The following is a 27,947-nucleotide window of genomic DNA, read 5'->3' as shown; positions in this document are numbered from 1 at the left end:
GTACATATATATGTGCATTTGTGTGCATAACCCGGTGTATGTATAAATACACTGTTTAAATACATGTATATATACCATTCAGTGCTTTCTTGTTTTTATTTCTTCGTCTGAGAGCCTATATTTGAATTCAAGGAAGTGAAGCAAGCCTGTGGCTCAGCGCTGCTGCGAAATTCTGAGTGCCCAGGAGACCATCTGGAGGTGCACATGCCGTCCGGTTAATGCCGGTCACCTCCGCCGGGGTGGGGCTGGGGGAGGTGACGGGGAGTTTCCGTTGATAGATACTCAATAGTGTCCTTTTCTGCTCCGACATGTGTTCTCCCCTGACTTTCCCCCAGGAGGAGCAGGACCTTCTCTTGGCAGCTGCCTACGTTTCTGATGCCCAGTACAACAGAAATGTTCCATTCAAAACATCCCCTCGGACTATCAGGTAATTCAAGTGTTAAACTGTCACGTGGAACCACCTGTCTTCAGCATTTAATATTCTTGAAGTCAAACCCAAATTGAACACATCGTTTCCACAAATATTTAAGGTATGACACATAGATTTGGATAAAATCCGATGCTTTTTTTTAAAGTACTAGAGCATGTGTAGGGAAACATTCAATAAATGTATTAAGGATGGAGAAATGAGGAAATGAATAACACCCAGGACAGGAGGCAGGGCTTCCAAGTTAACAACGTGTCATCCTTTTCCTCTTAGACGTCGGTGTCTTCTAAGAGCTGCCTGTGAAAAGACTTTGTTTTTTATGATGCCTTTTAATACAATTCATACATTTGTTCTTTTCATGAGAGTTCAGCTTTTTTTCTCCCTCAGCCACTAAGGCCAAGAATTTGGCTCAAAATAAGGAAAAAACATTTCTAATCATCAGGACTGAGCACCAGCGCCTTTAAAAGCAGCACATGCCTCACTCCTGGATAGCGTCCAGCAGGTTGGAGGGACTGTGCCCCCAGGAGGAAAAGACAACGTCACCGTGGGATTTCTCTGAGTCTCCCACGTCAAGACAGGCTATCATGCTCCACAATTATAGGTCACTGTGCCTGAGGGTTTGCTCACATCAGGCACTGATCAGAGTTTTCTAACAGCTCTCTCTTATTGTCACAGCCACCCCATGAGGAGGGGACCAATCCTAGCTTGACCCTGTTCAGGGAATGTTCTTTGAGTTATGATAATATTCCTGATTTTTTTCTTTAGCCTTTTGTAGTGTACGTTCGATTACATGCAGCCCCTTTCTCCCTGGAGTCAAGGGAAACGTGCCTAGAGCCATCGCTGAGTATTTCATTCACCGTTAGACTTGGGAAGCTGGAGTGCCATTTAACTCCCATTCCTCGTTCATAACCACCTCTATTCTTTTCCTCTACAGACTTTACTATTTTTACAACCACTGGACGATGCAAGGAGCCACGTACTTCTTCATTTGCGTGGACCTTTCTCTCGCCCTCTTTGAGGAACCCGCATTGTTCCCACTGCCTTTCCTGGTAAGTGTTAGAAACTGGGTGGTTAACCACACCTGTTCATACATCAGTTGGGCCTGTGTCTCTTCCTTCCCCCCCAAATTTCAGTAAATGTGAAATTGGTTTCATTTTTATTGCTGGGGGTTGGGAGAATTCTGCCTCTTCTCCGAGCTGATGCTTCAATCATGAGGGATGTAGAATCAGTGGAAGGTTTTTGTCTTCTGTGCGCACAGGGATGGATCAGATACACAACTGACATTTGAGAAGCATACTTATTTAATGGCGGGTAGACAGTGTGGTGACATAGTATGATATGTGACTTCCTGTTTTTGTCACATTTCCATCGTTTTTCATAGTCATAAATCAGAGTATTGGTGCGTGGTAGCTGATCACATGTGGTTTTAAGTAACACACCAAATTAACCAGCTATTCCAGACGGCTCTAAATAATAAATTGATGCTCTGTTCGTGTTAGTTCCCGACTCAATACTGCTTTCGCTTCTGAGAATAGTTGTGACAGAGACCGTGTAACTTACAAAGCCTAAAATACTTACTACAGGTCCTTTAACAGATTAATCCCTAGCTTTAAAGAACAGGTTTTATTATCTTCCATGATTCTGTGAGTAACAGTGCTCAAGTGGGCAGACTTTCTCCACCCGTGCCATTGGCTGGGCTGGTAGATATGGGGAAGCGCTGTATGTCTCTGGAGGTTGGTAGGTGCTGCTGGCTGTCAGCTAGGAGCTCCTGGCTGGAGCTGGGGAACAGCATGTCCTGCGCCCTTCTACACGGCCCCTCCACGTGGCTTAGGCTTCTCCCAGTGGGTGGGGGGCCCAAGAAGGAGCATTCCAGGTGCAAGCACCATCAGCCTCTGCTTACATCACACTTGCTGACGTCCCATTTGCCAGAGCCCATCAACTGCCCAAGCCCAAAGTCAACCTGGGGGGGGCACTGCCCTAGTGGGTAGGAACCGGAAATATGGTTCAGTGGGGGCCTCCAAAGTGGTGGTCTACCACACTTCCATGTGACCAGGAGTCCACAATTAATGAATTGTCTGTATAGAAAACTTTTAGCCCAGTGACTGTCAAAACAAACACAGAGTCTGAAGAAGAGCTGTGCATTCCCAGACCTGGGCAGGGTCAGTTCCTCCTCAGCACCAGCCCACCCAGGCCAAGGGCACAATGCCACAGGGTCGTCTCTTCAGTCCCTTTCTCTCTTCCTGAGTCCTCACCCCTCTGTTTGTTATTGGTCACGTACCGCTTTGGGCTGCCTGCCTCAGTTTTATAGTGCTCCTTTCGTCAGCATTTGCACTTGAAGTCTCTAAAATCAAATGAGGTATGGAGGTGGGGGTGCTTTGGCCCACATCCAAGTTTACCAAGCAAATCTTATTTTGAGCAGAGGTGTCCTGGAATTGCCCCAGGCCCTTTTGCAAGCCTGGCCTTGACAGTTACTCTCTGAGGTTAGAGGATGAACAGACTGAGAGCTGGAAGGCTGGCAAGGAGCTACAGCCCACATCGGTGCCCAGGACCCATGAGGGCTAGAGTAGGGGTAAGAGGACTGTGTCATCTGCTGCTGTCAGGGCCCAGGGCCAGCCACTTCTTCCCTGTCCATTCGGAGTGCATTGCCTCCAGCCCTCACCGCAGACCGTTCTTCCTAGCCTAAGCCAGGTTGCCCCTTTCCTCAACGCTTTCTACTTTCCCCCTCTTCTTTCCCCATTGATGGGGGAAAGCATTCTCATTCGGAGGAGTTACTGCCCCCTAACAATCACAGGTAAAACCTGGGCGGCAGTGTCGGTTTGGCAATCTGGCTGCCCGCAGGGAATCTGGAGTCCGTGACCCACAACCTTGGAGGAGGTGGTCAGGACGTTGCGCTGAGTCTCAGTGGCCTCCATTCTCACCTCCAACCAGCCAAATATGGCAGCAGGGCAGCAGTGGCACTGATGTCTAAGGAATGACCCACCATTTCAAAACACATCTTTGGGGAGTTATTCTAACATTGGAGAGACTGAGCTTCTAGGTGTCTGTTCTGAACGTGAACATGGGGTTGAGAGCACAGAAGACTCCGGCCTCTGCCATCCCTGTCCTCCCCTTCTCTGAGAAAATGCCTCTGCCTGCTGAAGCCGCTCCCAGGAAGACCTGGCGGTTGGGTCACAGAATTCGTGGCTCAAGGGCAGGTTTCCTTTTAACAGGAAGAAACCATTCCAACCAGCAAAGAATTTTGCTGCAACTTTCAGTAATATGAAGGGACATTGCTAATTCTCAGGGGTGGCATCCCCATGGCATGGGGAGCATGTGACAGAACTAAAGCTGAGCCTCCGGTGGCATGGCACTGTGTCCAGTCTCTGTTTTCTGCATGCAGGTGACCTCGATAGCAGAACTACTCTGTCTGACCGCATTCTTCGGGAGACTTGTACATTTTGCGAAAGTCACTCCTCAGATGGTTTTCTGGAAGGATACAAAGAACATCTGCATCATGGTAACCATCGTGGTGAGTGCTTAGCACGGTGCCTTTAAAAGTTTGTGGTCCAAGGCAGACAGTGGAAAGACTCGATGCATTTGACTTGAGTCAAGCATCAATAACAGATGCCAGTACAAACACCATCAGCACAACTGCAAGCAAACCACACCTGGAGAGCCAGCTAATAGGGCGGAATGTGACAGTGTGAACATTTGAACATACTAAGAGCACTTCCAAATGGAAAGGAAACAAGGCAGAAACTCCAATGGAAAAATGTGCTGAAAACAGGGGAAGGCAACTCATAAAACAAGGAATAAATACTGGTAGATATGAAAATAAATGATTAACTTCACTCATTAAGAAATGTATATTAATACAATAATAAAATACCATATGTTTGCCTGTAAAACAATGTTAGCAATGTCTAGAGAAAACAGAACCACTTCTACCCCACTGGAGGGAGGAATAGCTGTCGTTCTGGGAGGTGGGTTGGCAGTTCCTTTGAAAACCTTAAATGTGTGTACGCTTGCACCTGGCTTCCATTGGTGGGAACTGATCTTTAGGACAGAAGAATGTGCTCAAAGCTTTAGCCACAAAATTGGTCATGGCTGAGCTGTTCATAACGAAAAACTGGAAATAACACCACTTCTTGACGAAAGATGTGTGTTAGATAAAATGTGGCACATCCACACAGTCCTTTAAAGGGGTGTTAAAGCACATTTGTCTCTTATCAAGGAGAGATGCTTGTTAGCTATTATGTCAAAAGAGCAGGTTTCAATGCAATTGGATCACATCTTTGTTAAGAAAAAAGGGAAGACCGTTAATACACCCATAGAAGAATTTGGAAAGATATATACTAAACAGTTATGCCAAGTGAGGTGGGACAATGTATTCTGAGATACTGCCGCAATGAGCAGAAAGGCCACTTCGGTGATCTGCTAAGGGTACTTTATGTAACTGGCATGTCAGCACACAGCCAGCGTGCCGGAACCGTGGTTCGTCCTAACTCACCCAGGGCGCAGTCCCCTTACCTGTCCCCTTTTCACTTGACGCTCTTTCCCTGGGCGGCCATCCATTCTCCGAGCTTCCATGAACACGTAGTTGGTAGGGGTCCCCATGTTGTAGCTGATCCTCGCTTCCCCTCTGAGTTGCTCTCCTCTCAGTTGCCAACGGCTGACTGGTCGTTTCCACATCAGTGCTTCAACTCAAACCCACCCTCTTCCTGCCCACAGCTCCCCTGGCTGTTTCACTTTGTCCTCCACTACCCAGTGCCAAGTCCTCCTCCCCAAACTCCCCCCTCCTGTCTGTCCCCTCAGCCTCCCCACCCCTCTGGGTGACTCCAGCTTTCTCTGTAGCCCTCTGCTCCCTGTTCTCCCATTTGGCCCATGGCAGTAGACTCTGATATGGCCGTCATCTGCTCTCTGCTGCATGCCATTCTGCTCCCATGATGTGGTCCAGGCTCCTGCCACCCCTTTCTGGAACTGCTGTGGTCACTTCAACCTCAGATCCCTGATCCAGAGGCATTTTAGACACCGCTGCTGGATTAGTTCTCCAGAAGCACACCACAGATCCATTTCCTCCCTTGCTCAAAATGTCTGCAAGCCCCGCAGACTGTGAGCGCTCTGGCTCCCTGTCCTGCAGAGGCCGCCCAGGCTTGCCTCGCTCCAGCATCCAGCTGCCCACTGCCCACATGCACGGCTGGCTCGCCTCTACTTGCAGCATCTCTTTTGCCTATCCACTGTCTTTTCTTGCCCTTTCTCTAAATATTTGTTTTGATTTCCCTTCACACAGCTGCTGAACCCTCAGAATATTCAGACTCTCTCTCTGTACTTTTCTTATTTTTAGAAATGTCTTCATATTCATTATTTAAAAAGTGATACAAACACACTGGATCTGGGATGGTACCTGCGACTGCAGCTTGGGCTCAGTGCTGCCTGACAGGGGAAGGTGGGGGATGGCACAGGCAGGAAAATGGTAAAAAAGGGAAAGAAAAATAATAGGGAAATCCAAACAATACAGAGTATATAAAACAGAAATAGACACCTTACTGTCTTCCTCCCTGGAAAGAATATACTTGTTTCATGGCTGTTCCTGTTGCGTGGCCCTCACAAGGCCAGGCTCTGATGCCCATTTGTATCCCCTCAGACTTCCAGCACAGTGGGTAGAATAGGTCGGGCAAACGGCACTGTTAACATTTAAATTAGGTCATCGTGCCCCCCGCTTCAAATCATCCAACAGCTTTCCATCTCACCTGGGAGAAAAGCTAAGGTCATTGTCATGGCCAAGGTTCCGTTCCTCTCTTCTCCTGCTCTCTCTCTTTCTGAGGCGGGGGCCACTTCAGCCTTGCTCTGCAGAGCCCTCTCCTGGAGCATTACCTCCCCGCCCCCCCCTCCTGTTCTGCAAGGCCCCATCCCTTGCCCCCTCCTCAGAGGCTCCCCTCAGGCCCTCAGCTCTAGCCCAGAGCTGTGGGCTCCCTGCTGCACAGGGAGCACACTTACCCCCAGTTCTGCTCTCCTTCCTGCAGGAAAATGCACCTGCTGCAGGCTGGCCAGCCAGCACTTCCATCCAGCACCTTGCTCTCTCTCTCCAGAGCTGGAGCAACTCCCTCACTTAAGAGGCTCTCCGGGCCCAGTGTGTGGAGTGAATCTGCCTGCGTCCAAATCCGTCCTGCACCTCTTACTAGGGGGCATCTCCTTCCTGTGCCCCTATCGCCCTGATTTGCAAGCCTTTTTCCAGGCCCTGGGAAAACTTACCTTTTGAGCTTGGTCCCTAAGCCACCTGCCATAGGTCCTTGTCACTTCCTGCTCCCCTCTGCCCTCACCCTCAGGACCCTCTGCTTCCCAGACATGCAGAGACAGCTCCCCCTCGAATCCCTTTACTGTGTCTTCCTGCCTTGGCTCTTGACTTGTTTGAGCTTTTTCTTTGTAAAAGCTGTCTTTGCTTTAAGATTGTATCAGGAGCGCCTCCTCCATGAAGCCTTCTCCAACAACATCACACTTGGTGATCTGCCCATCCCTGCACCCCTGGGACAGTCACACAGTGCCCTCCAGTCAGTGCCAGGGCAGCAGCACTGCCAGCTCTTCCTGTGTCTGTGTCCCTTCTGTCCCTGCACTAGATCTCACTGCGTCCTCTGTATTTCACCACCAAAGGGACTGAGCTAACATGTTCCGTGATGGTAGATTATTCTTTTTTACTTATCTTTTTCTAACACACACTGGGTTCTTCTTTTGCCCTGTCCTCAGGTGATCACAAGCCTGACATTAATCAGGATCAAGGATTTTTTGTATTCTAGTGTCATGCAGGGACTCAGTTCCCGCTCCCCGCACAAGAACGCAGGATATGGTGAGGCTAAAAAGGAATGCCGATGGAACCATAGATAGGGGAGTCATACCACTATATTCTTGCTGGTAGCAGGGTTGGAGACACAGGAAGCAGGAACCACATGATCCGCAATCTGCCATCTGCTTTTCTGCCAACCGACTGACTCCACTCGATAGCTGCAATCCGCCGTGCTAACTGCAATCCGCGCTTGCAAGCTCAGCCACCATCTTCTTGCTAGCACCCATTTGCTGCTAGCATAGGACAACAGTTATATTAGTGGCCAATGGCTCACTGGTTACAGCTGATGGCCAATTAGCCACAGCCGATGGCCATCCAATCACAGTTGGCCAATTACTACCTGAGCCAGCACCTTTCCACGTGAGCCCGAGAGCCTGGAAACTGCTCTCTGGGGCTCTGTCCCCACACTCCACCCGTCCAGGGTCTCGCCTCACAGTCTACGCTACAAGCATCTCCCACGAGGGGTCCTGGGTCAGGAGCCCAGCTCTTGAGTAAACGTTTCAGTCCAGTTCAAGTAATGTCTCGGGGTGTCCCTCGATGTCCACCTACTTTCTGGGCACAGCCAGGGTTTCTCAGGGTATTGCATTGCCAGTCTCTCTGGGCACAGCCAGACTTCCTGGGCACAGCCAGGGTTCTCAGGGTTCCACCAGTATTTCTGGGCACAGTCAAACTTCCTGGGCACAGCCAGGGTTCTCAGACAGTCAAGCGGTCCATCAAATCAGGGATGGAAGGCAATTCCCCATAGTCCACAGTCATTCTCCAGGGCTGTGCGTTGGCCTCACAATGTGTGCCTTCTCTGCAGGGCGAGGGCTCCAAGTCCTCCCCAACGTGGGCGTGAGGGACCTTGACCTTACCCGCATCCTCCACTGAGGACTCAGCAAGCATTTCCTCCTGGGTCTACAAGTCCCGCATCTGGGCTGCCACAGCAAGCACTTCCCAGCCCACATGGCCGGAACGACCTTTGCTTTCTCTGGCCTATGCTGGTTGGAGAACCATCTATGTCCTCCTACCCCTCCACGGGGGTCTCCGGCAGCTGCCTCTTTCTATGCTGGTCAGAGAACTGTCCACGTCCTCTCCTGCTCCTGGCGCCACTCCTCCTGGTCCTTCTGAGACTGAGTGTTCATACATACAAACTGCTCCACTGCCCTTCGGAGAGCTTTGGCCGGCACCATACCCTGCTTGCTGCACCATGTGTCATGCAGGGTCTCTGGTCCCATTCCCTGCATAAGAACGCAGGATATGGTGAGGCCAAAAAGGAACGCCAATGGAGCCATAGATAGGGGAGTCCTACCACAGTATATTCTCGCTGGCAGTTGGGTTGGAGCTGGGTGATCCGCCATCTGCCGTCTGCTTCTCTGCCAATCAACCAACATCACTTGCTAGCTGCAATCCGCCATTCACTTCTCTGCCAACCAAGCAACCCCTTGCTAAATATAATCCGCGAATGCTAGCTCAGCCACGGCAGTTATATTAGTGGCTAATTGGCTAACTGGTTACAGCTGATGGCCAACTAGTCACAGCTGATGGCCATCTACTTCCTGAGCCAGCAACTTTCCATGTGAGGCCGAGAGCCTGGAAACTGCTCTCTGGGACTCTGTCCCCACATCTAGATGGTCTTACCTCTGTCCCTAAGCTAGACAGCCTCTGTCTTATGCGTGAAACTGAAGTAAAGTTAAAGTGAAGCAGGCAGCAGTGTGGGGATGCATTGCAGTGCCACCCACAGCAGGGCTCTGACGTCACACTGCCTGGGTTCCAGTCCCATCTGCCCTTTATTAGCTGTATGACCAGGGCCACGGTGCTCACCCTCTCTGGGCCTCAAGTGTCTCCCTCTAGGAATAATGCCCACGTGATGGGTGTGAAGAGGATAAAATGGAATCAACTGTGGAAGGTGCGTATTATGCTCCATGGCACACAGTAAAAATGCAAATGGAAGTGGCTACTAATGTTCCACTACAAAGCTGGAATCGTGTGTTTATGAAACTTGCTGTTTTCCGTGATGTCTGTGACTCTCCTTCTGGGTCAGTGAACAGGCATCCACAAGGTCACTCGCTCTGCCCTCCTGCAGTGCAGTGCTGACATCGCTTTCCTGTGTCACACAGCTCACCTTGATTGATCTGATTATTTACGGGTCCCTGAAAGCTGCGAACATCCACAGCGTGCGGTGGTCAAGGGCCTTAAGGCCAGTCTTCCTAATTAACTTCCCTGAAAGTCGTCAGGTAAGGATGTGATTACAACTCACAGGGGCTTGGATTTGCTTTTGCAGAAAGTTAGCTGGTTTCTTGTCAATGAAATGGAATTTTGTCTTCACAGATCCGAAGGACTTTCCGCAGCATCCGGAACACTCTGCCCGATATCCTCTACGTCTTCCTCCTGTTCATGTTCAGTGTGCTCATCTTCTCCCTTATGGGCTTGAAGCTCTTTGGGGACAGGTGAGCACACCGCTCTGGGAGCTTCTGCCTGTGAGTTCTCCGAGGTTGGGGTTCAGCCTGTTGGTAGCAGAATCTGTCACCCTTCGCTATCTTCCTCCTTCAGACACTCCTCGAGTGCTCTTGAAAGGGGAAAAGTGTATCAGAAACCACAACGTCATTTATGTGTGCAGTTTTTCACTTTGTGTTTTTGGTTCCCCGTTAGAGGACTTAAAACAGTGGAAGGATCACCCTACTTCACGAACATCCTGGAAATAATGTTCGAGCTCTACGTGCTGGTCACCACTGCAAACAGCCCCGATGTCATGTACGTGCCTCCCCAAGTCACATGCATGGACCTCTGTTACCAAAACAGAATTCACTTTGTTAAAAGCATGTGTCTCCTACAGCTGTTTATTCATATTCATTGTAAACATTTTTGAGGAATACAGCATTTTTTCACTAAGGATAGCATAGCTTCTCTATTTAAAACTAAATTTAGGTGAATTTTTTATTTTTTAAACTGAAAAGAACAGAACACATCACTTGGGATACAACTGTTAAATATTTGCGCTCACTCTCCCTTCTGCACTTTTCTTTGAGTCTTGAATGTGAACATCTGAGCCATCTTTTTAAAGGAATCATGGCTTGTTCTCCTGAGCAATGATGTAGTTTCTGGCTAAAAGAAACAGAAAAGAAATGAAGAGATGTGTAGGTGTCACCTTCTCACCGAAATGCCAGTTTTGTACACGTGTGGACATTCTAATGTCCTTCTTGTAGGTTTACCTTTTTCACGGTAGGATTATTAAATGGTGCCATGCTGCGTAGACATCTTTTCAGGTCTGGAGTGTGGACAGAGCTCTCCCTGCAAATGCAATCCCATCTCGTGCAGTCCTGCCCTCTGGGGGAGGATTAGCACTTCAACTTTTTCTTCCTTGTTGCTCACTTTTGGGCCGGGCTCTGGCCAACACGAGCAAGGTCAAGTCCTGGCCCTCCTTGAGTTCTCTTGGACCTGCTCAGACCTGGGCTGCCACCCCAATATCCCCTCCTGAAGGAAAGCCAGTCTCGGGCAAAGATGGACTGAGCACGTGTCCCAACTTATGACTCTTGTCCTGGCATGATTATCGGTCGCGTCCCTTTCATTCACATCGTCCCAATGTGGATAGAAAATTATTGGGCCCCCGAGCACGGCAGCCTGGTGTCCCTGCAGAGCCTTGAGTGTAACTCTGAGCCACCCGTCAGGTTCCCGCTGTAATTCTGGGCGAGTCACTCTCCTTCCTAGGCCTTGATTTTCTCATGGTGAAGGGAGGGAGTGGGATGGGGGATCGCCAAGGTCCTGCCTGCATTGAAAGTCAGCACCTCTATAAGACGCTAAGAATTGCAGAAGGCAGGACTGGAGCAAGCTGTTTACCTGAGGGGTGGTGATGGCTTTGGGACCCTATTGCATCATATGGGGGAGTGTTAGAGTGAGAGAAGGTTTTCCTGTGCCTCATTTATCCATGTGGGATGTCACCTCCGATCAGCCTTTTGTTCAGTGTGGACCTACGGTATGAAAAACCATGAAATAATTATTTCCTTCTAGGATGCCTGCCTATGAATTCAATTGGTGGTATTCTCTGTATTTTATAACCTACACCATCATCAACACCTACATCTTCATGTCCGTCTTTCTGGCCGTGGTCTACAACAATTACAGGAAGCACTTGAAGGTAACACGCATGTCAGATAGGGCAGGCACCTGGGCTGGGCACAGTGGCAGGTATGCTGGCCAGTGCATTTGCTAAATATTTGAAAGTTGTTTTTCTTTTCGCTTTAGTGAATCTGAAGACTTACTCAGTGTCTTGCTCTGTGCTGCTAGGCGGGCGGTTCTTTCCCGGTCTCTGTGATGGGCCGGACAGTGCCCAGGCGCTGTGCGCAATGGCAGGTCCTGGCTTTGCTCCTGTTCTTAACGTCTCACAGAGCTCATGGCTTGTGTTTTGTGTAGGATCGGGGATTGTGGGGATTCTCTAGGCTTCCAAGTCCTTTTCTCCTGCCAACAGAAGCAGAACTTTCTTACAGCCACCAGCTTCTGCCCTGGTACCTGCCTGTTTGATTATGTCTGGAAAATTCCTGGAGGTGTTGGGTGGGCAGATTCTCCTGAGTACTTGGGGTGAAGGGTATTTATTTGCAGCCTGGGATCCCCGGGGACACCTCAGCCATCTCACCTGCGCACATGCCCTCCACTTCCACCACAGGCGCATATCCCGGGCTGGGTGTTTTCTCATATTGTGAAACTAAGTGCACAGACAAGCCTTTCATTAAAGGATGATTTTCCTTAAGGAAAGAAATAGGCTTTGGGCTTTTGATCCTTTGGTTCTTTTCTGAAATTTTCATTGCTTAGGGATGTTCTCATCCAGGGCAAGTGGAAAGTTGAGCAGAACTTAATGTTGGCATTGAAGAAAAGCAGGTGGTAGGTCTGAGCCTGAGATTTGGTCAAACTCAGATTTTGGTCTGAGCTTATGAAGGGGTCTGGCCTGTCCAGGTCCCAAGAAGTCTATGCACTGTGGGCAACTCAGCTACCCTGGACCCCAAGGCCAGGCCTCGTGGAGACCCCGTTCTCTGACTTCCTCCCTCTGCACAGAAAGAGGCTGCCCCAGAGTCTGGTGTGCCTCTCCTCTCTCACCGATGGGCAGAATTGTTGCTGTGATCCCCCACCCCCGAGGAAGTGTTTCTTTTCATAATCTTCTGTAACATGGACCAGTCAGCTAATATATCTGAAACATGCCTTATGGCTCAGTATCCCACAGAGTTCTGAGGAGTTCAAGATGATTCCGACCCATCCCCTGCCCTTTAAGAATTGATAGTCTGGATATTTCATCAACCAAATGATGATATGATGATATTGGGTCACAGGGAGCAGGAGAGGTGGGCATCAGGTGGTCCCTGGTAACCTGAGGAGGGCTGTCCAGCCTGTCCTCTTCTGGAAGATTCCCTGTGGTCAGGCCACATGGCAGCTCCTAGCAGGTCCCAGCTGTCCTTCCTGCCTAGCACCTCTTCTTTCTGCACCACTTCTAGCGTGGTTCTACTTCCCCGACTTTTCTCTTCCTTCTCTCTTTCCTGATTTCTCAATGGTGGATCTGTCTCCTCGCTCTCCTGGTCTCCCGCTCTCTCAGCAGCAAAACTGATTGCCTGCCTTTCTGGAATCTCCCCTCCTCCTGGGCAAGGAGAGTTGAGACCTGTCTGTCTCTTGTGGCTTTGTATCTCACCACACAGATCATCCTTCACGGGCCACCTCATATAAGCGTGGTAAGATGAATCTGTTTATGCAGACAAGGCTAGCTGTGTAGACCTGGAACCAAGGGGGACTGTGTACCTTGCTTTTCAGCAGACCCATCACTGACTTCTCTTTGGCACGTCCGTTACCTTGAAATGTTTAGGGTAAAGAAAAGAGGCTTTCTGGAATCTTTCTCTTAAAAAACACAATTCTGTTTTTTAAAGAATGAGATTCGCAAACTGGCACACCTGAAACGTTACAAAATGATAGAGGCTTTCAACATCCTGAAAGTCAAGGTGGGCACAGAATTTGTGGTTAAGGAGGCCCAGTGGAAGCGGCTGGCCAAGGTCGTGGTGCCAGACATCAGCACATCCCACCTTGAGCTGCTTTTGAGAATCTCCGACGAGGGACAGAAGGGGCACGTGGGTAAGGAGGTGGGTCCTCTGATATTCCTCTTCCCTGTGCATTTATCTACGGGGGCTTCTAAAGTATTGTCTAGAACAGCAGTACTGTTTTTTAGTTTTCTTAAATTATCAACTAGAAATGTATACTGGTCTCCCTGCTGGCAACTGCACAGTGGAATTAGAGTCCTCACTGTGTTCTGACACAGTTAGGTGTATTTTTGTCATCCTCATTTGTCAGTATGGAAACAGGGAATCAAAGGGGGTAAGTAGTTTGCTTGAGTCCACTCAGCTGCAGAGTGGTACCACAGGCCATCTGACTCTAAGGTCTGTGGTTTTTTATCACGATACTAGACTGCCCCCAATTCTGATGGTCACTTAGTGGGGAGTTTTGGTGACTTTAACAATGACCATGAAGACCAGGGCAATGTGGAAAGATACGTGGTGAGTAAAATATGCCCCAAGCTGTAGAATACTCTCGCATCTCACCAGTTTCAAGAAACATCTAGATGGAAACACGCCAGAATGGAATGATAGCTTTGATCAGATGGTGAGATTATAAGTAATGGTAAGTTAAAATGAGACAAGACTCTCCACTAGCCCAGCAGAGCCACAGGTTTGATTTGGACTCCATGCATGTGTGGGAAGAAGAAGAAGAAGACAGTGATTCTCTGGAACATACATGAGAAGTCAATCCAGTGTCCAGAGAAACAAGAAACATGTACAGCAAGACCCTGTCAGATGGGTGGTGCCACCATCTCCCAGTGAGTTTTGGATCCAGGATGGAAGAAGCCTTTGTCCCCTGGAGTCAGCAGGATTGGACGGGTGCCTCTCAGGCAGTCCCAAGTGTGTCACCTTAGACACCAGCTCGATGTTGTGGTACCAAGTGTCTGGTCAGGAGGCCAGCCTTCTCACAACTGGACAGTTGACCTCTGTGCCCTTGTTAGGGGTGGGCGGTGATGTGCTGCACCATCCAGAATGTCAGGATTAGGGTTCTGCTGACGTGGGGAGGGTGGCGGTGCCTCACTGGGCAGCAGTGCTTCTCAAGCTCTGAGCAGGAGCTTTTTAATTTCCAGTCTGTCTCAGACCCATGCTTCGTAACATACAACACAAATGAATAATCAGAAAAATGAAGTGAAAAAGAGGTATAAAATACAAGACCCAATGCTTCATTATTAGGGTCAGCAGACATGAAGTGATCTGTCAATTGCTCTACAAGTTTCTAAATTTTCATCACTTACCTCGTAGAGGGTGTGTCCCCAAGGACAAGACCACCATTGGCTCAGGGACCAACCTTTATGGAGCACTGATCTGGCACTTACAGGAGAGGATCTGGATTTATGCCTCCTTGGATCTCCCACTTCAAAAACCAGGGTGGTGTGGCTGGCCATGTCAGTCCAGTCTCTAAACTTCGGCTGCTGTGTTTTCGAGAATTTTCTTTTAATGATTTACCTGCTCTGCTGCTTCTAGATGACTGGGAATCTGCAGGATTTTACAAACTTGCTTTGCAGTTCCTTCTGTAAAGTGAATTCCTGGATTACTAGTAAAACGTGAGATGTTCCAAACCCAGGGACAGAGGCTTTTAGGAGTCTTTGTCAGGCATGGTGAGGCCTGTACACATAGGTATCTCTTACTCACCTAGAGAAGTGACACCTGGTCACCAGGACATACTCACATGAACAGCATGTCTGTTTATAAGGTCAGTGTAACTATAGACAGGTATTTCCCAAGTTGGGAGGATGAACTGCTTTCCTTGTCTTGACAGCTTCTCTCACATTCTGGGCTTCACATGGGACTTTTACTATATGCTTTAGTGCATAGGATAAACATGGAGCGTAGCTGGCACCTCTCCTGGCACCCCTGTTTATTCAGGTGTACCATTCCATGAATTACGTGAGCAAGAAGAAGGGGAGTTCTTTGGTGCTACCACTCAACTGTCTGGTGAGTGCCAATGAGGATCTGGGTACAGAAGACAGCTGCCTGCCTGCTGGGGTTCTTCTCTGAGTGTGGGCTGTGCTCCTGGGCAGGGTCGCATCTCCAAGAGTTACCAGAGCAGGCTGGTCAGTGACAAAGGGGAGCAGCCTCAGAATGACGCCTGACCGAAGCTCTGGGCGTGCCATGAATCATTGTTACTCTGGTCAGGAAGAGCCACAGCAGGGATATATGTGGACCAAGTGACATTTGAACTCCTCCAGAAGTGAGACGCCTCAGATCTTCAGAGGGGTCTGTGGTCATCCCAGCATGAAAATCAGCGTAATCGTTGCAGACTTGAGAGAAATATGAGACTCTGCTTGCATCCAGCTCCCTGGGCAAACTGCAGAGATGGCAAAGACCAGCCTCTGTCCTTCACCTGGAGAACTGATGGGTCTGCTCTAGGTTTTTCTCTAGTAATGTTAATATACTTTGTCACAGACACACGCGTATAGTCATGCCAATTGGCTTAATGACAATATGATCTAAAGCTTGAAAACACCATTTTTTAACAAAATTCATTTTATAGCATAAGATAATTGTTATATGTTAATTGGGGTGTCATGAAGAACAAATGTATTTAGACATAGAGCCATAGCATTTTCATTTCTTTGGAAGTCTTTAGGTAAATGGAGATTATTGACAATTTATCTCGATATTCATTAGCCCAATGCCCTGAACTCAATTAGTAATTTTAGAAAATACATTTAAGAAACCACAGGTAGCTGATTCACTGTTGGCACTAGGATTTGTCATAGCAGAATACAAGTGAATGCTATTGACATCATTTAAGCGAGTAATTGTATAGGTTCTATAGGTCCATGTGATTTACGACATTGTGTGGGATTTATACAAGGCAGGAAATAAAGGTCTGAGTTTTTACATCACAACACAGTTTAAGTCAGGCCACATGGTTCTAGTCCAGGCTTAGGTGTCTGGATGCCTAAATGTCAGCTGAGATCATGTCACATGACCCATGAGATAAGGGTGAGGAATGTGAGAACTTCCAGCCATTTCAGACTCTTTGGGGGAGACCCAAGCTTCTGTGCTGACTTGGTTTTGCCCTTCGAAACTTAGAGTCACCATGTATCTTGGGGTCATCTTTCACTGCAGACAAAACAAACTTTCTACGCTTGGCTGACCTCCTCAACATCCAGGTGGTCACCATCAACATCAAGAGACACCCGCTGGAAGCCTGGATGCCTCGGGTATACCAGTCCTCCGCAAGTCTCTTGGTCCAGAAGATGGTTCGACACAGGTGAGTGAGACGGGGCCAGTTTTCTCTCAAGTTGCTTTAAAAATAGAGGAATCTGTTCATGCTACCTGGACTGAATGTGTTTCATCATTAAAGCTATAAATTATCTCCCATTCACTGTTTTTGGTATCTTAGGAAGGCATGAAAAGGGTTCTGGACATGGTATGTCTGATCTTAGCCAAAAGGACTGGCTTCTAGATTATGCTCCCTTCTGTGATGTTTCCTGAGCTGCTCAAGGATCACGGACTAGCCATGCTCCCTAAGCCGGGGAAGCTGACCTCTCCGAATTCAGGAGGTTCCAGCACCATCAGAATTACTAGGAAGCTAATGTTAAACATGGCACTTTCACTCTGTTAAAGTGGATGATAAGAACTCATGAGTTAGAGTTCCTGCAACGAGTGTTAAGAAGGCCAGTTAATTATTTTATTCTCAAGCAGATGGACTCCAGAAAGAGTCATTTCTCCTGGTGGGAGATAGTTTTCATATGTGTGGCCTGGAATACCCCTATCATTAGAGGCTCATCGTCTCATTTTCTTTGAATTTAATGTTTCATAGAAGTGAGTGGTTCAGAAGTCTTTGAAAATAGCTCAGCCTATGATGTAGGTAGATATCCCTTTTAGCTGCCCATATTTTATATTTAGCAAAGCCGTTTATATAGAGGCTTCTTTCTGATTGTCGTAACGTTGAACTACTGAAGTATTTCATATGGTGGATGTCTGCATGTCCACACATGACATACAGGACTGGGCCCTAAAATCTACAGCTTCCTGGAGAAGAATGGGGTCAGAGCCCCTGCTCTGTCTTCTCATCGCCATGCCCAGGTTGCCCCCAGGAGTCCCTGGAACACAGCGGACAGGCACCTGGGCAGGGTAGCCTGCACTGTAATTGAAAGTTGAATCAGAACCCAGCTATCACATTTTTCATCCCAAACTTGGTGAGGAAGCTGGACATGCCAGTCCCCTGGAAGGCTTGTGTGTGTCTGGGGTAAAGAGGTCTCCAGAAGCTTTCTTAGTTAGGATGGTAATTTTTCTAGGGAAGAGTAGTAGAGACGTAACAATTCCATGCTAAACCCTAAACCTTCTCCTTGCCCTGGATTCTGCCTAAGCTTTCCTCTGATTTAGGTACTGTGTCCCAAAGACAACGTGGGAAAACCATACCTCTCTTTTCCCTCTCATTTTCTGCTTTGCAGGAAAGGCTACACCAATGTCAGGGAGGCAGGTGGATTTCAGGTCCTGGCCATGCTGGACCCTTTCCTTGCCGGGGTGTATGTGTGTGTGATGCTGGCATGGGGTGCAGGGTTATCTCATACTCCTCATGTTCCTGGGACATGAAGTAACCCTGGGAGGGCTCGGATGTGCTCCTTTCTCAGAAACGCGTGATGACAGCATCTCGTCTTTTCTTCCCTCCTGCCAGGATTTTTGTGTGGGTTTATGATGTCATCATTCTAATAAATGCCATATTCATTGCTCTGGATGAGAAAATCCACTTCATTTCTGATGCAGAATGGCTTTTCCTTTCTCTCTACATCATTGAGATTCTCCTGAAACTGTACACGTATGAGCCCAGAGCCTATTTTGGAAGGAAACAGTTCTGGAACTGGTAAGCGTGTGTGTTCTGGGTGAAGGGAAGGGGCCTCCTGTCACCGTCTGTGGAATACGGTGGTGGTTTTCCAACTCCCATCGGCCTGGTTTTGAAGCATAGTGAAATCCTGGGGGCAGAGGAGCATCTGGTTCAGTGAAAGCTGTAATTCTTGATGTCACTGGGAACTGAGTGTTGCTAAAATTAAAACCACAGACCATGACAGGTTGGATTTGGACAGGATCTTAGAACATCACACCCAGTGAGGCAATTCCTTCCGTAGTCCCCCGAGCTATCCCCCAGTCTTGTTATCAGAAAACTTAGCCTGCCTGGCAGGACCACAAGCACTGTTAGCAAGCTCTTTCCTGGACTGGATGTGTCTCCCTCTGGCCTTCTCATCTCCTGTTTTTGCACTGACCCCACTCCAGCCCACCCCGTCTCCAACCATCGCCCACATGCTACAAACCAGCCCACCCATCGTGAGCGCCGTGGTGGGTGTCAGACATTGCGCACAAAAGACACAAGGCGCAGGCCTGACTTAAGTAGTGCCCGGCTTGGCAGGGTTGGATGTCATCACTGCTCTCAGTGCCAGGAAACTTGCTGGGAGGAGCGTGTGGCCGAAGGGAAACTGAACAGTATTGTTCAATGTTTTGTTGTCCTTTTACACTGTTGTCAGAAAAACAGAGATGAATTTTCTCTTTAATTAAAACATTACAATGCATTTAGTAAGGTTAATACCAAGAAAGATTATACTATGTATTCTGAAAGTGCGTCAAAGTGTTCTTACGAGTACATGGTTACTTTGGGAGACCGAATGATATGATCTGGCGGTTCCTGCAAATTCCCTTGGCTGGTTCATTGGAGCAGCCAGTGAGTGAGGACTGGATTGCTCAGACGTGGTGTTTCTTGCTTTATTTTATATCCACCATGCTAACAATTATAGAAGTCCGTTTTTTTGGCTGGATCGTTGCTTTGTGTGATAACTGGATCTGAAGTTTCTTTGGGAGCCGGTATCCTGGGCTTGGCAGGCCCTCCCCCTGACTCAGCCTTTGCGTCTGCTCTGTTAGGTTTGACATGCTGATCATCGTCGCAGTCCTTCTGGCCACTGTGGCCAACACCACCATGCAGTCAGGTCAGTGTCACTGGCTCTCAACTTCACCTCCTCCAGGGATTCGGCCTTTAACTCACCTGCACCACTAAGGTGTTTGGGCTGAGGCAGTGGGGACACAGGAAAATTAGTAAAAATGTTCTCTGCTCTGCAGGGGCATGGTGGCTTTGTCTGTGTTGAGCTCGATGTCAGAGATTTCATTTGTAGGCGTCCATCGCACCACGTGCTCACCTGGTCATCCCTCTCCCCACTGCCCTTGGTCTCAGGGCTAACCTCCACATCTTTGACCCCGTGTTGGCCCCCATGCAGGACCCAGCCATAGCAAGAATTCTGCATGTCCCAGGCGTATCACCCTCTGCCGCCACCTGCATGTCCCCCCACGGCCCACACACTCCTCCTGTAGACGGCAGAGGGGGCTATTACAGAGAATGCCACTTCGGAACATAGCTACGAAATGAATGCTGGGAAGGAAGGGTGTACGGAAATGTATTCTTCTGTAGAACTGGATCCACAGTTCCTTCCTGATGACAGTCTGAAGCCCACACCAGCACTCAGAATTCCTTAGCTCGGGACCAGAGGGAACACTTGGGTTGTACACTTGCCTGCTCATCTTTGATTTGCTGGAGGACTTAGTGATTCAGGGCAGCACTGGCTTCCTCTTGCTCAGAGCCATTGTCCTGTTCTCGAGTGCTGCCCCACCTTTCCCCAGTACCCACAGGGTCTCACACATCATCAATTAAAAGGGAGGATCCAGGGGTGCTCAGAAAATGGAATGTTCAATGATTGTGTTCTTTTTCCAGCAAGAAAATACAACAGTCAGCAGATCCTGGATATTGTCTTGATATTGAGAATACTCCGGCTTTTAAGGGTCATTGTCAGCATTCAGAGGTAAATATGGAGTGACATGAAACATTGCACCTCAGTGGCTCTCTGTGTTGGGAACCGGTGGAAACACTCCTGCCTCGGAACTATAAAACATGCCCCACTGAACTCAGAATGTAACTTGTATAGAGGATGGGGTTCTCCAGATAGGCGGGGAGCGGGGGGAAGCACGTGAGGATGGTGAAGAGTGCTCGCATGGCAGCTGCCTGAGGGCAGGGCTTCTGCAGGTCACTTTTGTCCCTGTGGGTGGGCTCCTCAGCTGTGCCCGCTGCACTTACTGAATAACAGTTGTCATGATGGCAGCCCATGCTAACCCAGTGGTGTGCTCACCGTTGTCCTGTTACATCCCTCCAACAACCCTTCATACTGGGGCTTTTGTTATCCCTAGTTTACAGGTGATGACAATGAAACTCAGAGAGGTTAAGTAACTGCCTCAGTGGTGCATGGCCAGGAAGAGGCAGAACGAGGAAGCTAAGCCAGGAGTCTAACTCCAAAGTTCAGATAGCCCCACTCTGTCTTTGATAGGCCAGGTTCTTCAAGGAGTGTGGGAGTTGCCTTTGTCTGAAGACGGGCCTGCTTCCCAGAAAGGGTTCTGGTGTCAGCATAAGACCCCAGGTCAGTCTCAAAACAGGCTGGATTTCGATGGAGAAAAGCTGGGAGAGAGGAGAAGCGGGGTTCACTAGCTTTTCAGCCTGGATGCCCATCTGTCGTACCAGGAAAGGTTGCTGTCACCAGCTTTCTTATGATTTTTCAAACCGGCCTTGCTCTGCTTCAGGGGAAACAGTTGACTCCCCCTTCATCATGGTAGATGGACTGATGTAAAGGCCAGTTCCTGAGAGCACTGGAGTGCAGGTCCAGGGCTGGGGGAAGGGTACTGAACCAGATGTGCCAGCACGCTGTCAGCGTTTCTTTGCCTGCGTTGGAAATTTTGCTTTATCCTAGATTCCGGGTGATCGTGACCACTTTGATTAACATTGGCCCCACAATGCTCACATTTGGCGGACTTGTCTTCGTAAGTGGTGTTCCTGTTGCTATTCTACGGGAGACGAGTGGTAAGATGTCCATTCATAGCAAGTCTCCGTGAGCCTTGTTTTAAGTGAGGAAAAGAAAGGGAGATGAAGTAAATGAAATTCACTGGTTACTTGTAGCAATTTTTAGAAGTGTCAAGTGTCCACAAACACTGGGCAGGTGTAAGTTAAGAGACCCTGGCTGCTGTAATGAACACCAGAACTTTAGTGGGCTCATCCCATTGCAGTTTCTTTCTCACCCGTGGTCCAGGTGGCTTTTCCTAGGTAGCAGATGGTTCTCGGGGATGCAGGCTCCTCCCAGCTCGTGACGCTGCCCCCCAGGCCTCAGATACGGAAAGCCTACCTGCTCCTCCAGACCCCAGTGGTGAGAACACAGCCACACAGACGGCAAGGGGGCTGTGGCCTCCACTCAGAGTGATTCCACAGTACAGATGAGAGAGCTCGGATAGTGGTGGATCCACTGCTACAGCGTCCTGTTTTCTTTTCTGTTGTAAGGGTAAACACTTCAGTAAGTCCAGAAGAATGAAGGACACGGCAAGTCACCCATTCCCAACCCCCCACACCTTTCTTTCCCACCGGCTATCACTATTAATGGTTTCTTGTTACTCTTCCTAAATATTTCTATGCATACAGCAAAAATATCGTACACATTCATGTATATATCCAGTTTATTGTTGTGTCAAATGGGGTAATCGGTACAAAATGTTTCACAACTTTTTTCTACCTAATATGTTTGTCATATTTCCTGGAGGTCACATGAATCCATGTAAGTAAGCTCTGCTGTGACTAAAAGTGTCTCCATGAGGGAGACTCCAGAACATGTCTGCCCAGTCCCTCTGCTGACAGATCACTGGGCGGTTTCGCCTTTTTGCCATCACAGATAATGTGGTGGAGACCATCCTCGTGCATGCACCTTCCTGTGCTGCTGTAAGTCTATTGGGTACATTCCTGGAATGGAACTGCTACAAGCGACACGTGTTCAAATTTGGATTGATGGTGGCAAATTGTCTTCCCAAATATGTGCTCCCCATATATTCCAAATGACAGTGTGACAGCTTCTGTTTCTCACAAGTGGGGTTGAAAAAAGCATTTTCAATATGTTCCAATCTGATGGGTGAGAAAATGGTACTGTGTTGTTAGGACATGCATTTCTTTGGTGCTTCTTGATGTTGAGTGTTTTACCCATGTGTTTTGGCCACTTATGCTTATTTTTTTGATAAACAGCCTATTCATATCCTTGGTCCATGCTTTGATTAGTTTTATTTTTCATATGATTTGTCTGAGTGTTTTGTGCATTAAGGAAATAGGTCTGTCACTTGTGTTTCTTTTTTTTTTCTTTTTATATAAAGGGTGTTTTTTTTTTGGCTGAATACATGTTTAAATTAATTATATAGTCACACTTGTCAATCTTTTATAGTTTGTAGGTTCTGTGTCATGCATAGTAAGGCCTTTTTCAACTCGATTTTTTTTTTCTATTTCCTTCATGGTTTGTTTGTAATATCTGACCTTTCTGTACCTTTGGAATTTATTTTGCTATTAAAAAAAAGTTAGAGATCCAACTTTATTAATTTTTCCCCTAGTGGATTAGATGTTATTTATTGAGTATTTAACCCACCAACTTGCTAGCAGCTTTGTTTTTGACTTTGTCAATGGAGCCCACGGGACAGGTCAGGGTGTGGTCCACCTGGCTTCTGTCCCTGCGTGGATAGCATGTGCTTGCCCAGCAGACAGCCGCGGCCCCCACATTCTTCCCTGTGCTGCAGGAGCTCTTGGTTGGGGAGGAGCCGTCCCCGGGAATGAGAGCCACAGCCCTTCCTGTTGGGCCCTGGGCTGGGCCCATCGGTGTCCCAGTGCTCCTGGTGCTCCTGCACTCTCAGCCCGTGGTCCTGCAGCGCATGTGCCCACTGCTGACCGTGTACCCCTCTAGGTGGTCTACTACGTGTTTGCCATCATTGGGATGGAAGCGTTCCATGGCAAAGTCCGGTTCTTTGACCTGAATTTCACCGCTCCTGATGCCCTGCTGTGTGGGAACCCGGCCCTCAAAGACTCGGCGTTTGCCCGGGACAGGTACTGCAGAAACAACTTCAATGACCTCGCCTCCTCATTCGTCGTGCTCATGGAGCTCACGGTGGTCAACCAGTGGCACAATATCCTTCCGGAGGAGGCGGTCAGACAGACAGAGGGACTGCTGCAGGGAGCGCTGCCAGTCATTCCATGGGTGGGGGAGAGGAGGGTCTGCCTTGGTGTCCCTGAGCTCGGGACCAGCGAGTTTCTGGAAGGTTTGGTTCCTTAGCTTCCTACTCCTGGCCGGTGGCTTCTCCCTCGTGACTCACCAGGCGGCAAAGCTGTACTTCATCGGCTTCCACATCGTGGTCGTCATCCTCGTGGTGAAGTGAGTTCACTCCTGCCATGCTGGCAAGTCTATGCCTTCCCCTGGAATGTGTACTACTCATATCTCCCTCGCCCTGGCTCCACTCCAGGGCCATCCCCCTGCTGGACGCTAGGTGCTGGAAGGGGGGCTCTTACTTTTGTTCTCATTCGTGTTCGTCACAGTGTCCCCAGTGCCGTGTGCATCAGGGGGTAGCACACATCTCACAGCCTCACAGTTGTTGTCAGAAGGACTCTGGGTCCTGGCCCCACCTTCCCCACCTGGATTGAATCTCCTTTAGAACAGCCCTGTGAACTGTGTCCACTCTCTGCTTAACCCCACCCACCTGCTGGGACGTGTTAGAACCTAAGAAAATCCTTCCCTATCTTGCCTGGGTATAAGGGAAATGTGCCCCGTGGAGACTCCTTCACTGGGTCCAGTTCCATCCTGACCCTCTGCCAGGGGATAGCTCAGTCACTGTTTGAAAGCAACTGTGACACGTCCCCACTCCAAAGGGCTTTCCTTCCTGCTTAAGAACATCTGGTTCCAGCTCCCTGGTTCCTCAGGGACCTGCGTCTGAGTCCCTGATCACTGGGATTCTCTCTGTAAGGTGTGTTCTGGTTGTCACACCCCTCTCAGAGCCCGGAGCCTGCAGTTCTTGGGGTGACAGCTCAGCATCAGTGCCTTCCTTGTCTCATCGGAGCTGCTTTGGCCACCCACCACCCTGCTGACTTTCCCTTGACAATGTCCTAGCCAAGGGATGGGAGGAAAACCCTGTGTGGCTGTCATCAGGCTACTTGTCCTATGCAGCCTGAATGGAAGATGCAGTGGGAAGAAGACAGAAATGTCCTCTGAATGGCACACAGAGGCTGGGACAGGCCAAGGCAAGAACATGAAAAGGCTGTAGGGGTTTTTCTGCTTTTCTCCTCTCAAAAGCATGGGGAGCTCTGGGCTCCTTCATCATCATTGTTAAGTCAGGAATGAGGAGAGTCTCCCCTCCTGGCAAGCTAACAGGATAGTCTGCATGTATATGCCACAGACACGCACTGACAGAAGCATGACATCTTGGGTCAGAGACAAAGGTGGTTATTACTCATAGCACAAGCTGCAGCGGAGCAAGTTTTGTGTTCTTTCCCTGAACTCTAACCCCCACCGAGGGGCTGGAATGGCTGCAAGCCCGGAAGGGAACTCCCATCTTCTGTAGGGCTGCTGGAACCTGCCCACCTTCCCCTCCAGAGAGAGAGGGAGTGAGAGACTTGATTTTTTTCTCTGGAATATGAGCACATCTCCAGGAAGGGAAAAGGGAGGGCTTTGTCTTTGCTGCCCTGAGATTCCTGGGGAGGGAGGCATCACTGTGCTTTATTGTCCTGGATGTCTCCCGAGACAGACATTCCGAAGATGGCTCACAGGGCTTTTGCTCAGAGGACCCAGACTGTGCAGAAACCTGAGACATTCCTGGAGAATCATCTCTCAGCAATGGTTTGGCCCAAGCTTCCCCTTAGAATAAACTGCATTTCTTCCTAGTATTCATTAATTAAATAGGATGTATGGGAAGGTGGTTTTGCACATGAACAAAAGTCTGTCCAATCCTTGAGAGGGGTTATATGTATTTGTCACCCTCCCCTTTCCATGTGGATATTACAACGGAGGCTGCTTTTTCATTGGGGTTCAGATGCTCTTGGAGCCAGCATTCCCCGTCACCTGGACCACTGCTGATACCACCTCACACCCTGTATTCTTACTTTTTCTCAGTATCTTCATAGCATTCATCTTGGAGGCATTTTTTGTGGCATATTCATTAGAAAAAAGTGAAGTAGAAACTGCTATTGAGAAGAAGATTCAAGAGCTCGGCGTAGGAGTCCAAGAGTGAGTAGCGTGTGTCCCTTGATATCGCTCACAGACATTTAGAAGTGGAACATGCAGGAAATGCCTTGAGCATGTTTAATCCCCGTGTGTCCCATGGCACCAGCTGGTCCTGTGTGCCAGCTCTCAGGGGTCCTGGCTGGCTGGATGTGTCTGGACAGTGACCTGGGGCCATGGCCAGGAGGGCACCTGAGGGGCTTGGCTGTCACGTTGTGTCTTTTTTCTCGAAGGGAAGATGTGCAGGACGGAAAGCTCCCTGATAACGTGGATGCTCAGGACAGCGCCTTTCGTGGGGATGATGAAGACAACAAAAGGAAGGCCTTGAAAGGATTACACTTCAGAATTGCATCCAGAAGTAAGTTTTAATCCAACGCAAAACTGTCTCCAATCCATCCTCCTCCCAGAAGCCAATGGGATGTGTGGAGAATGCAAATCTGACCTTCAGTGGCTTCCCATTTCTCAGGGATAAAGACAAGGCCCCGTGCCGTGGTCTCCAAGTGCATGCCTGTTTCCTCTCAGATCTCAGCCTCTTCCCTCTCCTGTGACCCACCACGCCCGTCAACCTTCCGTGTCTTGGCTCTACTCTCTGGTCCTGCCCAGGGCCTTGCAGATGCTGCTTCTCCCACCCAGTTCACGCTCACACCTTGCCTGCTCTCAGTGCACAGCAGGAGCACAGTCATCGCGGACTCACTCTTTGGTTGCCATTTGACTTTCTTGCAGACTCAAGTCTCCACGTGTGCGAGGCCATGTCTTTCTTCTTCTCCGTTGTATGTCCAGGTCCAACAATGTGCTTGGGATCTGGGGGTCTTCACAACTATTTGTGTAATTTCTTTATTAATTCTTACTGAATTAACGATTGGCTGAGTCAACCCAAACCAAGCTGGGTGTTAGTTTGGGTGTTGGCTGCAGTTCCTATAATAATCTTAGACTGAAGAGTGCAGCAGAGATTGCAGGCGGAGTGGCATGAGCATGCAGCCCCTGTGAGGTGGCTTCCTCCTCCATCCTCCAGGGAAGGCCTTCTCCTTGGTCTCCAGAGCCTGCAATAGCTGGAGAGCTCAGTGGAGTCAGCACCAGGAGACATGAATGATTCTTCCCGACTCTGGATCCTTCCTTTCACAGTGTTCGGCTGGCATGCCCAGAGCATTGTATTCCATTCAGAGGCTATCCTTCAGGGGAGCCCAGCTCCACCCAGGCTGGATGCTCCCCTTGGACCCCAACACATGCAGGTTCCACATGCCTCTGTCTCTGTCGCATCCAGCGCAACACAGGTAGTGAGTGAACGAGAAGGGGTGGCGAAGGGTTAAGAAAGAAACAGAAATCAAGAAAGTTTTGAAACAGGGGCCCAGGGTGTCCCAGCCTCAGAGGACTGGATCGGGCCACCTGGTGGCTTTTATTGATGAACACACAAGGAAGCAGCATTGTTTCCTCCACGGTCTGTGAGTCTCATACATCATATCAGAAAACGGATTCAAACCAATCACCCTTGCCTGCAAACAGCCAAAATCGAAAGTCCCATGATGTCTTAACAATTATGATATGTGCCTCCCCAGGGACAAACCTTCATGCTGAAACTTATTGATAAGAATGGAGGGAGAACTGATGTTATCACGTCATTGACTCACTTCCCAAGCAAGTTGTGGGAAGGAATATAGCCACATAGGCAGAAGCTCTCCTTAGCTGGGGGAAGGTATGGCGCTGTGACCACCTCTATTGACCCCGTGAATTCTTCTGTTGGTCCCCATGTGGCTGCTCCTGGCTTGGGTTGTTCCTTCCATGAGGAATCTTACCCGTCATTGACTGACCAGCCATCTTTTGGGGGCCAAACAGAGAGACGTGAAGTGTAAGCACAAAGGTGAAGCAAAGTCCCTGAAAAGAACAGTCTCACAGACTCTTCTTTCTTTAGGGATAGGCACGAGGGGACAGACAGTTAGGCTGCTGCGTGACAACATTTCTCCTTCCTCCTAGAGTACAGAACCGTGGACACCTTGCTGCAGCAGATGTTTGAGTCCGAAATTGCTCCAGAGGATGAAGGCCCCTCCCTGGATGAGATTCTGAGTTTCTCCTCCAGTGACATGTATCCCAAGAATCCCAATTTTGAGAACAGTGCATGACATTGTGCTTGTAAGGGTCCACAATTGGAAACCAAAATAAGCTAAGCTGTCATCCCTTTTGCATATGCTATCGAGAGATGATTTTTCCTGCCCAGGTTTTTTCTGTGTTCTGATCAGCCAGTGAATGGGCCTCACCTGTCCTGACTCACCTGTCCTGACCCGGCTGGAGTCATTCTCAGGTCTCATCATGGAAGTGGGGAGAGAAATTCATGAAGAGATTGTGAGCAGCACGCATTGTACACATACATGTACATGTGTAAAGTCTTTTCAGTGGGTATATGAAAACTTTTCATTTGCTCTTATATGGTATTTTGCTATTCTGAAAACAAATACTATGCTACAGTGTTAGGTGCAACAATTTTGAATATTTAAATACGGTAATGGAATACGTTCTAGTACAGTAACTTTCAGATGCAGGGTTTATTCAAAATGAAGAAAATGTGATTGTGAAAATAAAATTCTGTCTGTTACTTCTTTTGG

General features: G+C 48.7%; 1 protein-coding gene across 1 annotated transcript; it reads left to right on the top strand.

Moving 5' to 3' along the window:
- Positions 1–218: 218 nt before the first annotated feature.
- LOC117020118 (two pore calcium channel protein 1) lies at positions 219–27,938 on the top strand. Its single transcript, XM_033102358.1, has 19 exons — positions 219–254; positions 336–427; positions 1,362–1,476; positions 3,807–3,935; positions 9,344–9,460; positions 9,555–9,673; positions 9,876–9,977; positions 11,232–11,358; positions 13,127–13,328; positions 16,388–16,532; positions 17,943–18,128; positions 19,175–19,239; positions 20,016–20,103; positions 21,040–21,109; positions 23,053–23,272; positions 23,427–23,517; positions 25,246–25,359; positions 25,587–25,711; positions 27,322–27,938. The coding sequence occupies exons 1-19, from the start codon at positions 219–221 to the stop codon at positions 27,465–27,467; spliced, it is 2,289 nt and encodes a 762-aa protein (XP_032958249.1). The 3' UTR covers positions 27,468–27,938.
- The last annotated feature ends 9 nt before the right edge of the window (positions 27,939–27,947 follow it).

Source organism: Rhinolophus ferrumequinum, unplaced genomic scaffold (assembly GCF_004115265.2).
Source record: "Rhinolophus ferrumequinum isolate MPI-CBG mRhiFer1 unplaced genomic scaffold, mRhiFer1_v1.p scaffold_87_arrow_ctg1_1, whole genome shotgun sequence".
Lineage (NCBI taxonomy): Eukaryota > Metazoa > Chordata > Mammalia > Chiroptera > Rhinolophidae > Rhinolophus > Rhinolophus ferrumequinum.
This window is presented reverse-complemented; position numbering and strand designations above follow the sequence as displayed.

What these genes read in the sequence shown, in the direction of transcription:
- LOC117020118 (XM_033102358.1), top strand. Translation starts at nt 219, where the DNA reads ATGCCGGTCACCTCCGCCGGGGTGGGGCTGGGGGAG. An exon ending in ACTTCCCTGAAAGTCGTCAG is followed by an intron (nt 9,461 to 9,554) that starts GTAAGGATGTGA and finishes TTGTCTTCACAG; the next exon opens with ATCCGAAGGACTTTCCGCAG. An exon ending in GCAAACAGCCCCGATGTCAT is followed by an intron (nt 9,978 to 11,231) that starts GTACGTGCCTCC and finishes ATTTCCTTCTAG; the next exon opens with GATGCCTGCCTATGAATTCA.